The sequence below is a fragment of the Mytilus trossulus genome, chromosome 9 (assembly GCF_036588685.1).
Source record: "Mytilus trossulus isolate FHL-02 chromosome 9, PNRI_Mtr1.1.1.hap1, whole genome shotgun sequence".
NCBI lineage: Eukaryota > Metazoa > Mollusca > Bivalvia > Mytilida > Mytilidae > Mytilus > Mytilus trossulus.
In genome coordinates this window covers 27,288,239-27,302,431 of record NC_086381.1, presented here as the reverse complement: position 1 = coordinate 27,302,431, position 14,193 = coordinate 27,288,239, and the positions used below count along the sequence as shown (strand labels likewise).

General features: G+C 30.0%; 1 protein-coding gene across 1 annotated transcript in view; it reads right to left on the bottom strand.

Annotated features, from left to right (window-relative positions):
- The window catches only part of LOC134685399 (DNA-binding protein RFX6-like), a 64,315-nt gene extending 57,461 nt beyond the window's left edge, over positions 1 to 6,854 (bottom strand). The window contains exon 1 of the mRNA XM_063545132.1: positions 6,723 to 6,854. Within this exon, the coding sequence (XP_063401202.1) occupies positions 6,723 to 6,777 (55 nt within the window). The 5' untranslated portion in view covers positions 6,778 to 6,854. The remainder of the gene's footprint in view (positions 1 to 6,722) is intronic.
- Between the last annotated feature and the right edge of the window lie 7,339 nt (positions 6,855 to 14,193).

The window sequence follows — 14,193 nt, the reverse complement described above, 5'->3', positions numbered from 1 at the left end:
ACAAGAAGTGTTTGCTGTTCTGTTATTTATCTTGTGGTCATATTAGACGGGTAACTTGTTATTCTATTTACCATGTGGTTATATATGATGAGGTTACGTTTTCTATTATTTCCTCTTGCGTAAAAAAATATCTGTAACGACTTTTACTTTTCGATTCCACGTAGTTTTGTTTGATGTGTGGCAGTTACAAATGTAGGATTATTATTACATTATTATTTCCCTTGTTTAAAACTATAAATTTCATATTTCTTATTTAAGAATTTACATGAAGTTTATTACATATATATTTGTTAAATTACATAGATTTTGCTATTTGAATTCATTAATTAAAGATATTTATTTATATTGTAAAGTTTAATATTTGCATCGTTGCAAAACCTTTGATTACCTTCTGCAAGAAATTTATATATTTTATATAACTAGTTTTAGATTCTTATATTGAATCTCCCAAGGAAAGCCAGGCTTAAAGGATTAGGATAGTGCATTTGTTACATGCCTCCTTAGTACGGTAATTTGAAGTTGAATGCTCCATTTCTACTTACTATTGGCTTTACATGTTAAAAATTGTACTTTGATGATTAAATTATATATTGTTTTCAGTTTTTGGTTTTCATTTAATTAGATATATTATAGTGCATCACATTTGGCATCCATCGTCTCCGTTACGTCAGTTTACAAACTAGAAATAGCTGTGGTCCGCATTCCCAAATCTTAGGCAGAATTGTTCCTGCTACAGATGTTTAGTAAATGCCTCCTGAGTCAGGTTTAATCAAACAAAAAATGGGAACTAAAATACTGAATCTGACGGACAACAATTGAGAAAAAAGGCACTGCACTATGGTAGTCATCTTTTACTGACCACACTGCGCTCGTCACGTGATTTCCCAGACACGTGCAGTAGGATTGTCAAAACAAAGAACATGCTGAACTGGACGATGGAAGAGAGTTAGAATATCACAAAGACCACTGATTTATATCTAATGTATTAACATAAGCGGTACCAGTTTTTACGGCAATGCATACTCATTTATTTTACCGGGCAGGGATATATATTTTATTTTCCTTAATGCATATGTTGTATTAAAAGGAAGAAGGAAGATTATGCATGTTTATGCCAAATAATCAGGTCGCTTTCTGTAGATTTATATACAAGTTCATTGATTCATTCTATACATATATTTTACGTAACAAAACACTAAAGTTAAAGCATTCTTATCAAATATTTTAATTTAATTCAAATCATATTATTTCTCTCTTTTAGAAAGAGGAAATTTAAGATAACAACAAATAACATAATTTAGGTGCGTAATTTTACTATAGGTTTATATCGTTAGTGATTTTTTTTATATATTTATAACAAGAACAAGATATTTTAATATCTTTTTTGCATTTTGGTTTTTAAAGAAATTTTGCCCTGTACAATTCATATAAGAAACATACCAATATATGTACATATCTCGACTTTTAAATGTGTTTCCCTATCAAACAAAAGGTTAAAACTAGTAGCTATTTTTCTTGACGAGAACAAATTAACATTAAATTGGTTTCACATCTTTCTACTAATTAATCATAAAAACTTTCAAGCAAATTAAAAAAAAAAGAATACACGTTACTAATGAACCCCATAATTCGAAACTTTAAGGCAACATCTTAATTTCTTCCTCGGGCAGATATAAAAAAATCAACTCGAAAGTAATTGAAAATAAACTTAGCATATATATTTTGTACGCTATACGCGAGTTTCGTCTAAAAAAGTCTCGCCAGTTACACACTAATTAACAATGTTGAATTCCAAATAGAGTACGAAGCATTTAGTACTTACAATTCCAAATGGTTTAGCCAAATATAAATTAAGCTGACATTTGATATTTTCAGACAGAAAAAATCCTGTAAATTTACTTTTATATGATAAGTTACAAAAGGAAGAGGAACATTATGTATTTTGAAATTTTAAACCTCAAACTTGAAGTGTAACAGTTTCTATGCTTGTTGTACTAATTGACTAAATTACAAATTAGTCGAGAGAAGAAAAAAATAATTGAGTTCTGGCACAATTTACAAGAATAGGATTTTTTTTTTAAAGATTACAACAAAAACAAAACAGCCATGGAATTTTTACTAGATAACATTTTTGTTCGCTTTGGGGATTCCGTATATCGTCAGATTATCGGAATTCCAATGGGGACTAACTGTGCACCACTTATTGTGGACCTCTTTTTGTATTGTTACGAGTTACAATTTATGACAAAAATAAGCAAAGACCCATCAAAACAACATCTGATAAACAAATTTAATAATACTTTTAGATATTTGGATGATATTTTGGCTCTCAATAATGACGACTTCAGTATGTATATTAATGAAATTCATCCTGGTGAACTTACTTTAAATAAAGCTAATACTAACATTGACCACTGCCCTTTCCTCGATCTTGATATCTATATCACTAACGGAAAGCTGAATACTAAAATTTATGATAAAAGGGATGATTTTTCATTTCCTATCGTTAATTATCCGTTTTTAGATGGTGACGTTCCCTTGTCACCATCTTACGGTGTTTACATATCTCAACTTGTACGATTCGCTCGTGTATGTAACAATGTTTTAGATTTTAACGAGAGAAATTTATGTATTACTGAAAAATTATTACACCAGGGTTTTCGATATCACAAACTAGTCAAAACATTTACTGAATTTTATCATCGGTATAAAGACATCATTCGTAAATATAGCTCAACATGCAGACTTTTTATACGTTCAGGTATTTCACATCCAATTTTTTATGGAAATATTCTTTATAAAGCACAAAGGTGTCAGTATTCACCTCATAAACTTACAAAACCTTTGAATAGACTTATTAAGAAGGGATATAATTACGATACTGTTGTCAAGTCATTAAAGATTGCATATTTTGGCGTTAATATTGAGTCACTGATAAGGTCTTTGCGTCGGAACTAAACACATTTATTCTAAAAACAGTTGTTGGCATGACACGGGTTATGTTCTTCTCATATATGTTATGATGGTATGATACTAAACCCCTTACGGGAAGGATTGTGCCTGATGTTCATATGATGAAATCATAATCTTTCAGTCAGTTTATTTGAAGTCTGGAGCTGGCATGTCAGTTAACTGCTAGTAGTCTGTTGTTATTTATGTATTATTGTCATTTTGTTTATTTTCTTTGGTTACATCTTCTAACATCATACTCGGACTTCTCTTGAACTGAATTTTAATGTGCGTATTGTTATGCTTTTACTTTTCTACACTGGTTAGAGGTATAGGGGGAGGGTTGAGATCTCACAAACATGTTTAACCCCGCCGCATTTTTGCGCCTGTCCCAAGTCAGGAGCCTCTGGCCTTTGTTAGTCTTGTATTATTTAAATTTTAGTTTCTTGTGTACAATTTGGAAATTAGTATGGCGTTCATTATCACTGTACTAGTATATATTTGTTTAGGGGCCAGCTGAAGGACGCCTCCGTGTGCGGGAATTTCTCGCTACATTGAAGACCTGTTGGTGACCTTCTGCTGTTGTGTTTTTTTTTTATTTTGGTCGGGTTGTTGTCTCTTTGACACATTCCCCATTTCCATTCTCAATTTTATGAGAAAGGGCTGAACACTGACTGGAGCTAATGTCAAAAACCGCAAATATCAAACAACTTTAAACTTATTAACCAGGGGCCTGGTTTTCGAAAGTATCATAAGATATGTCATAAGATATATCTTAGGACATATTTTATGATCATCTTATGACTATCATATGATATGTCATAGGATGTAAATCAAAGCTGTCTTAAGAGAGTCATAGCTATGATGCTCTTATGACTGTCATAAGTAAACATTATTTTCTATTATTTTAAAAAATGATTTTAAAAAGTGATAAATATTTAAATGAAATTTAAAAGTATGCTCATATTAATTATGATTACCATTCCTAATATTTACGAATATTTTATTTTTTTCATTATAATGATGGTGTCTTCCTCGAATGCCAACATTTTATATATTACCTATTCCTTGAATGCCAACAAAAATATTTCTATAGATGTGTTTATAAGAACAATAGGTGTTTTTATACCTATTGAAATGATTTTAAGAGTATCTAAATGTAAAAATTAATTAGAGTACTTGATAAAATTGCAACATTTTATCACTTTTTGATAAGAATATATAGTAGATTTTGGGGTTAAAATGATCACGAATTCTAAAGAAATAAAGATTTTTTTTTATATTTTATTACTTTTTATTAAAAATAAATATTTTGGGAATGGAAATGTTTATAAGACTTATTCAAACAAAATTAAAGAAATTCTAGTTAAATACAATTGTTTTAAACTAAAAAAAGGATATATATATAGATTTAACTAAATCCATATCAAATTGAATATTTTATTTGTAAATATACTATATTAACTTTTTAATTTTATAATTAATTAAATTTTACACTTGTATTAGACTGTTTAATGAAAATTGCTTGCATAAAATATCCAACAATATTCCAAGACATATGAAGATTTTTAGCTAGTGCTTTTTGTCAATCTGCTTATATGTTGACTTATGTTATATGTATTGTTTTCTGTGTTCTCTGTCTGCAAACAAGTAACATATTCAATTTTTTCTTCTGTTTGTGCAATGAAGAAAGTATCAGATTATACAAAGTTTCGAGAAATTCCATCAAGTAAAATAGGAGGATATTACGGCACACAAAACTAAAGAAATATTGAAAAAGCATCCAACTCATAAGACTTAGTGATGCAACAATTTCAAAGTTTTATTTTTTAGAGAAGAACATATTGGTTCAAGCAGTTACACCAACAAAATGAATTTTCAACAACCTCACAAACAGGAATGTTATTTAGCTACCTGGAATATACTTTTCTGTTTAATTAGAATGATTGTTTTAAAAAGCATGCACTTTTGTTGTGATAATTTCTTGTACCTATTCCTCGAATGCCAACATAATTTTACAGGTAAATTGTAGGTAGATCAAAGGATGTTGGCATTCAAGGAATAAACCATAATGATTACGAACATGAAATTTTACACAAACAAGATTTGAAATATGAGTTTATAATTTGTTTAAAATAAGTTTGTAATAAATAATAAATCTTGAACTTCGCTTTCGTGTATTAGCATACATGCATTGTTATTTAACTGTGAATACCTTTTAGATTTGGTACATCGAGTACCTGTTTAACAAAAAGCCCGTGCACATACGTTAATATAGAACTATTAAATATACTAGGAACAAAATAATATGTATATTTATTATACAAATCATGAGTTAGAAAAGAATTCCAAATTGTATGTCGCAGGAGATTCAAATTTTAATTCACGTAGTTGAAAAAATCAAATCTTAAATATTTCCCTGACTGAGAAACACAACAAATATTTTTATTGCAATTAATATGAAATTATACATGAAAAGTAATTAAAATTATAGTTGACAATCATAAGACCATCATAAGTCATGTCGCGAGGGGTATTAAGATTACGACAAAAGTTATGACGAATCGTAACTTGGGACACTTTCGAAAACATATCTTACGACTATGACATGTCCTAAGACCATAATAAGACATGTCTTAGTCATAAGATACTTTCGAAAACCAGGCCCCAGTTAATGCTCGTACCTGTGTAGGATTCATCAATTGTATATAATTGTTTCATTTAAGGCGAATGCATCATGTTGAAATTACAATTCTAGAAGTCTGTTAACTTTAATTGTTCTAATGTCTCAACAAGAATTTCTGGTGCAGAAAATTGGTAACGTTTATTTTATAAGAATTAATCGAATATGCTCTGAGCATAAGTTCTGATTAAAAAAAAACACCCACTGCAACGCTGACTTCAAGGGTATAATGCATGATTTAAAACAACAGCCATTATGCTAATTTTAGTGGTTTAATGAAATAAATCTCAAATTTTATATTTATTTCCCTTGACGGAACACAGGAATTCGAAGCCCTCGTATGAGAATGACGGAATCAGAGATCTATATTTTAATTAGATTTATTCCAAATTTATCTGCATTAATATAGGCTCTTCAGTGCAAACGTTATTCTAAATACAGCAACTTTTAATTAAATCCATCTTTGCCTATCGAATTCATAAGTAAATTTCTCCTGTTAGTAACATATATAATTCAATATGCTCGTATCCTTTATGGCAATGCAATATTTTTGTGATAATCATTTATACTAGGAAAGTTGGCAAAAATATAGAATCATTTGCAGTGGCAAAATAGACCTTAGTATTTTCAATATTATGTAGATGAAAATATGTTGTGTAGACAATAAGTAATACAGATCTAAAATATTGACAAAATTTGTAAAAACTTTTATCTACATGTAAACATATAGCAAATATTCTTGTGATTCAATAAGGTAAATTATATGAACTATGGAACATTATTTTAAAGGAAGACGCAAAGCGCCAAAGCTCAAATTGAAAATACATGCATTTTTTTCAAAAACCTGTTCTATAATGATCATTTTTAAGGATACCATTCACAAATGTTCACGTTAATTCCCAAACATTTAAGAATATAACTTGTGAATTGTGATATAAGAAAGAAAGAAAAATAAAACAACAAGGACAAATTGGATTTTCATATCTGGAAAATGGATAATTTCAAACCAACCTCAAAATAAATGTGTGTCATTAATATTATATGTTATATCAATTGCATATATAAATATATTTACAAAAAAATATCTCACCTATTTTTGTCCACGGCCGAAAATCTGGAGTTCGGAAATAAAATCCACTTTGCATAGTCAAAACTATTCAACAGCTATCTATCTTTCTAAATTATTGTTCATTTAAATTAAATAAGATTGGAATAAAACAGTGTTTTTATTGTACGGAAGCCCATTGACATATTGTTTAACAATGTAATAAGTGAAAGTTTTTGTATCTAGACAAAGGGTAGATTTCTGGACTCCGGTACGAGGCCAAAGCTATGTAACCTCAAATGAAGTGATGGGCCGCCGTTCTAACACGACGACACAAACATTTACACTCGTCTGATTGGCTGAAAGCACCCGGTATTATTGAGCAATGCGTAATTGTTTTAAGTATTAAGTCTTGTAGTATCCGTTAAGCACGATAACGATAATTTTTCTCGCCTTCATCTCAATGTTTACTTGTCTCTGTTTTCTTTGTAATATCAAACGAATTTTTATCCCATTAAATACAGAAATTGACATGTAACCTTTGACTATGTTACTCCTACAGTAGATAGACAAATAGAGGGATAATTGTGTTTAATTGATATACAAGTAGAAAGAACCAGGTTAAATGAATCAGCACTATCTAAAGCATAACACAGAAACACATTTGTGGATTATATTTCATGCATTATTTTAGAGTTTGCTACATTTTGAAACCTTTTTTATCCATTTGTATGATATAAACAGTCAATTACAAAATCGTAAACGGATCTTCCTTTACCGTGATCAAGTAGGTCTCGTTTGGTCCTGATATAGAAGTCATGATGCTGCTTAATTATGTTGCTTCACTAACTATTTTTTCCGACATTCCTTGTAAATATACATGTGAAAATATATCAGTTTGTAAAACTTAAGATACCAATTTGTCCACGCGACTCTTAATGTAAGGATAATGTTAATCTTTTGTTAATATTTTTTGTTATATATATATATAACATAAAGCTATTACAGTATTCTGTATTCAAAACTGTTTCAATCTTAATTTTTTGATTGATTTGTAGACTATTCACTTCAGCTTTTGTTTTCAAGATCAAATCTAAAATTTGATTGTAGATTATTTATTTTTTTCAAATTAAAATTAATGTTTAAAGTTAAAGGAATGACCTCCAGGATGTAATATGAAAACAAAGGATGATTGAACACAAATATCTGTGACGTCGTATATGATATTTCGTGTTCAATCATCCTTTGTTGCAAGACCGAAACAGTGATCGTATCTAATGTAACACCCGACTTGTAGTATTAAATATAGTTAGACCCATTTTACAGAAAAAACTTACCAACTTGATTGTTATTTTTTTTATTAAATTATCTTGCTATTAAACGTTCATTGATTTCATTACTTTTTTTTATACATGGTCTCTCTATATATTTTTGTAGGAGTTAGTGTTTCCATGACATGTACTGGTTTGAAGTGTTATTCGGAATGCATTTGTTCACCTTTATTGTTTTCAGTGATGAGTGTTGTTTTAATAAACTGTTGTTATAAGCTTTCGGACTTCCAATTTCGGAATTTTTAATGTTCAATACAAAATCAGTTTGTCAGATATTGTGTGCATCTTCAAGAACCACAGGGAAACAGTTGTGCAAAGAAAAGGGACACATACCAGGATGATTCGTCAATATCGAGAAACAATTTTCAATGCACAATGTTATGTAGTTTTAAAATTCAAGTTTTCATAAATATTATGATGAGATATATTCAACAATTTGTGTTATTCAGGTGTGGATTAAAAAAAATTCTAAAGATCTACTACGTAATCTTAGATCATAACATATGCAATTTTGTAGCATTACAAAGACCTTTGATTTTTCTATTCCTATCACTACTATTCCCCTTGCTCAATTAAAAGACCGACCATCATATTTGAATATATCATATTAAACAGAGTTTTTCTATAAAAATGTGAGTCGAAGTTTTTGGTTACAACAAATGTAATTTGACATTTCAACAGACAGTCGGTCTTCCAATGTGAACTAATTGTTCATCTCTTCTGGTCGACTTATTTTTGTACTTCAGCATGAAGCAGAATTTATTCAAATCCTTCTTAAAGACAAATAGAAAAAGTACCTTGCAAAATTCTTTAATTTTATTTTCAGATATATTGTTGATGTCCTATTAAGACGTATGGTGTTTACATATCTGAATTGATACATTATGCTCGTATATGTTCAAACAATGCGGACTTTATATACAGGAGTGTGCTCCTTATGCAAAAACTGAGTTATGAAGAGTAAAGATTGAAAAAACCACTTCGTAAATTTGTGCAACCAACTTTCGTGAGTTAATTTATGATGTCTCTGTTATGAATTTGGTTGGACATGGTGTTATGTGTTATCGTGTGTCGCTTGAATTATGTATTCTGTATAATCATGATAACAACTGTTACCTTTATTTTTCATTTTCAAATTTTTAAGATGTTGCAAAAGGTTTTTTAAAAAGGTGATTTTGATCTTTTTAATATAAAAATCTTGTAAGTCTGCCAAAATGAGACAAACGTTGGCAGGGACAAATTCATGCAAAAACAGTAAGCTATACATTTGTTTGATTTGAAATCACATTGGAAAAAGAACCTTTCACAGGTCATTCTTACTGTCTCGAGGGTCCTTGTTATTGCAATTACACAGGGAAAAGTAAAAACAGTGGATTGAAAATTCAAACAATACGTACAAATATTTTTCATAAATAATCTTCCATTTTGACTGATTTTACTACTTTGTTATTTCACAAATTTATGCCAATACAGCTATTTTGTATTGAAAAGTTGACAATTTGTTTTAACTATATCGTTTAAGCATGAATAACCAAGTATCTAATCTTTTTTATGTAAATGATAATGTGCAGTGTACTCCAATTCGATATACTTTACAAGATTTAAATGCACTGTCATTGTTTTGTTATTTAAATAACAGCTTTGTCACATTTTCAGTTTCGAAGAAAACATCTTAACCTACGATATGGATTTTAATCAATGTTGGAGGACATACGTTGGTGTGTAGTTTATAACATCTTTTGGTGTAATCTCATTGGCGATCATATCCTTTATTTTGAGTATATGGTGAGTAAAACTAAAAATAGTTTATTTAACGCAAAGTATGCTGGTACATTGTTTTAGGTCAATAGCACACTGTGTAACTTATAATATTACGCATAATGCATGCCATTCAATTGCATGTGTTAAATAAGGCATCACATAGTATACCGCTGTGTGGAATGCCAAACCTCCCGCTTTTATAGCAATGTTAAATATGACATAAAAATGACAACATTACATGACAAGATTATTTGTGGGAGAACTTATAGCACAGAGAAACACACGAATGATATCTATCAAAAGGTACCAGGTTTAAAATTTAATAAGCCAGACGTGCGTTTTGTCCACACAAGACTCACCAGTGACGCTCACATGAAAAAAAAATCGAAAGCCAAAACATTGTACAAAGTTGAAGAGCACTGAGGACCAAAAGTTCCAAAAAATTGTGACCGATACGGCTAGGGTTATTTGCCTGGGATAAGAACAACCTTATTAAAAATAATTCATACTTTTGCAAACAGTAAATTTTATAAAATGATTATATAATGAAATTACATGATAAAAAACGAAGTGGTGATTAACTACAGAATAAAAACGGAAACATAACATAAAACAAACTTAAACAGGACATACAAAGACACAGCTAGTTAGTCAAAGGCATTAACGCACAAAGTGACGTCACATTTAAATTTCTAAACATATTTATTATCTTATTATTTTTTTACATAAATAAGGCCGTTAGTTTTCTAGCTTGAATTGTTTTACATTGTCTTATCGGGGCCTTTTATAGCTGACTATATGCGGTATGGACTTTGCTCATTGTTAAAGGCCGTACGGTGACCTATAATTGTTAATGTTTGTGTCATTTTGTTTTTTTGTGGATAATTGTCTCATTGGCAATCATACCACATCTCTTTTTTATATTCGCAAAAATAAGATAGAAATAGGATAGAATTCAAAATTAGATTTGTAAGGCTGATATAACATTTATTTAATATATCTATATTAGGTCTTATGTTTTAAAATAACACACTCTCAAACATTCAACGTATGTGTATAATTTTACAGATGTACATCAGATAGTTAGTATTACATTATTCTTAATCTAAGAATTGTTTATACTTTTTGAAAATGGTTTTCATTTAACACATTTTAAATGAATATGCCACTGTATGTGACAATAATTAGATCACTAGCTTAACATGACAAAACGTAAAGTCACCATAAAAAAAGAAATACCGTACTTCAAGGAAAAATGAAAGACATAAAAAAATCATCCATATCTTAAAAAATAATGGATAAAACCTGGTGTTATCTAGATAAACCTCTAACTTATAATTCACCAGTTATAATTCACCATTGTTAAACGATGACAGTGCAGGTTCACTGTTTCAACCATAGTTTTCTGCAACGTTTATATAGGAATTTTTAATTTACATACAATTTGGCCTTCAGCATCCCTAGCAAGATATTTTAGAATTGTTGATATTCATATACTTTTCAGACAAGATTGGTTCTGTTATTGTTTTTATTAGTAGTTTATCATCGTTCATGATTGAATCTAAATATTTTCATAGGTTCTTTTAAAAAGTGCTAAAGTTTGTAATTTGTGCAATAAATAAAGGCTACAGTAGTATACCGCTGTTCAAAACTCATCAATCAAGATAAAAAAAACAAATCCGGGTTACACACTAAAACTGGTTTAAAATTTAATACGCCAGACGTGCGTTTCGTCAATACAAGACTTACCAGTGACGCTCAGATGAAAAAAATTCGAAAGCCAAAACATGTACAAAGTTGAAGAGCACTGAGAACCAAAAGTTCCAAAAAATTGTGACCAATACGGCTAGGGTTTTCTGCCTGGTGCTAGGTGTTAGATTCCTGAAATGTTTATATACGAATTTTAATTTACAACAATTTGGCCTTCAGTATCACTATCAAGACATTAATTGTCAATATTCGCATATGTTTAAGAAAAGATTGGTTCTGTTATTGTTTTTATTAGTAATATTTTATCATCGTTCATGATTGAATCTAAATATTTTCATAGATTCTTTTAAAAACTGCTATAGTTTGTAATTTGTACAGTAAAAAAAGGCTACAGTAGTATACCGCTGTTCGAAACTCATACATCGAGATAAAAAAAACAAATCCGGGTTACACACTAAAACTGGTTTAGAATTTAATACGCCAGTGGTGCGTTTCGTCAATACCAGACTCACCAGTGACGCTCAGATGAAAAAAATCGAAAGCAAAAACATGTTCAAAGTTGAAGAGCACTGAGGACCAAAAGTTCCAAAAAATTGTGACCAATACGAATGGGGTTTTCTGCCTGGGATAAAAACATCCTTATTTAAAATAATTCATACTTTTGCAAACAGTAAATTTTATAAAATGAGTATATAATGTATATACATGATAAAAAACGAAGTGGTGATTAACTGCAGGATAAAAACGGATACATTACATAAAACAAACTAAAAGAGGACATAAAAATACACAGCAAGTTAGTCAAAGCCATCAACGCACAAAGTGACGTCACATTTAAATTTCTAAACAAATTTCCCCCAAAAAAGATAGAATTAGGAGAGATTTGTAAGGCTGATATAACATTTATTTAATATATCTATATTAGGTCTTATGTTTTAAAATAACACACTCTCAAACATTCAACGTGTGTGTATAGTTTTACAGATGTACATCAGATAGTTTGTATTATATTTCTCTAAATCTTAGAATTGTTTATACTTTTGATGTTTTGTCATATATAAAATGGTTTTCATTTTACACATTTTTAATTAATATGCCACTGTATGTGACAACGGTTAGATCTCTAGCTTAACATGATAAAAAGTGAAATAACCAAAAAAATAAATAAATACCGAACTTCAGGGAAAATTCAAAATGCAAAGTCCTTAATCGAATGACAAAATCAAAAGCTTAAACATATCAGGGAATGGACAACAACTGTAATACTCTTGACTTGGTACAGACATTTCCTTATCTAGAAAAAAATTGATAAAAACTGGTGTTATAGCCAGCCAAACCTCTCACTTACAATTCACCAGGTTAAACGATGACACTGATGGTTCACTGTTTCAACCAGTTTTTAGCTGCTAGATTCCTGAAACGTTGATATAAGAATTTTAATTTACAAACAATTTGGACTTAAGTATCACTGGCAAGACATTAATTGTCGATATTCACATGTGTTGCAGAAAAGATCGGTTCTGTTATTGTTTTTATTAGTAATATTTCATCAATCTGAATATTTTCATAAATTCTTAACTGCTATATTTTGTAATTTGTACAGTAAATAAAGGCAACAGTAGTATACCGCTGTTCGAAACTCAACTCGATTGAGAGAAAAAAAACCACACGATACTTCAAATATTTTTTAAACTGTTTTGTTATTTAGCTTTACATGACTTACATTTCCAAAATTTGGTTGTCATAGTTGTACAGTACTTTTTTTGGCGTAGCTCCAATGTCCGATTCTCGGACTCGTTATATAGCTCATATGTAATGTTTACAACGTTCGGTTCTCAGTGTTATTGCTTAGCTTCATATTTTGTCCCCTAAGTTTGGTTCCAGAAATGTCCACTTTGTCCACTTAACGTAGAAAATAAACTCATCATAGATACTAGGACTAAATATTATATATACGCCAAAAGAAAGTATTTGCGTCAGAAACTTTTCTGGATTTACATTGAGAAGGAACGTTCAAAACACCAAAAATCAAATCCTAGGATTAAATATTACTGTACACATGAAGGTCTATAGGGACCTTAATCTTATGAAACCTTTATGATTGGTAACTTATTTGACATACTAGTAAAAAGACATTTCATGCAGATCATAATGGTTTACCTAAATCTTATCCCAGGAAAAGATTACCGTAGCCGTACTTGGCACAACTTTTTGGAATTTTGGATCCTCAATGCTCTTCAACTTTATACTTGTTTGGCTTTATAACCATTTTGATCTGAGCGTCACTGATGTATCTTATGTAGACGAAACGCGCGTTTTGCGTATTAACTTATAATCCTGGTACCTTTGATAACTAGTTACCTGTATGTTGGTATAGAATTTGATATATTCTGATTAGATGATAATATGTGATATAGATACAATGGATAAGCGTTGATTCTTGAAAAAAGAAACCATGAGCCCGCAGGGCGAATGGTTTGTTTTTCATGAATTAACGCTTATCAATTGTATCTATAACTTAAACTATTGTGATAATGTCTTTTCAAAATTAAAGCCTATTCTCAATTAGAAGGTATTGTAAGTGAGTTTAAATAACCATGTGATCGTGACAAACGATGCATTACAATAAATTATATATTCCAATTTTAAATGGTTAAAACAATACACATACATGTTTTACACAACACGTCTGCCCACAAAGATTTTCATTTATC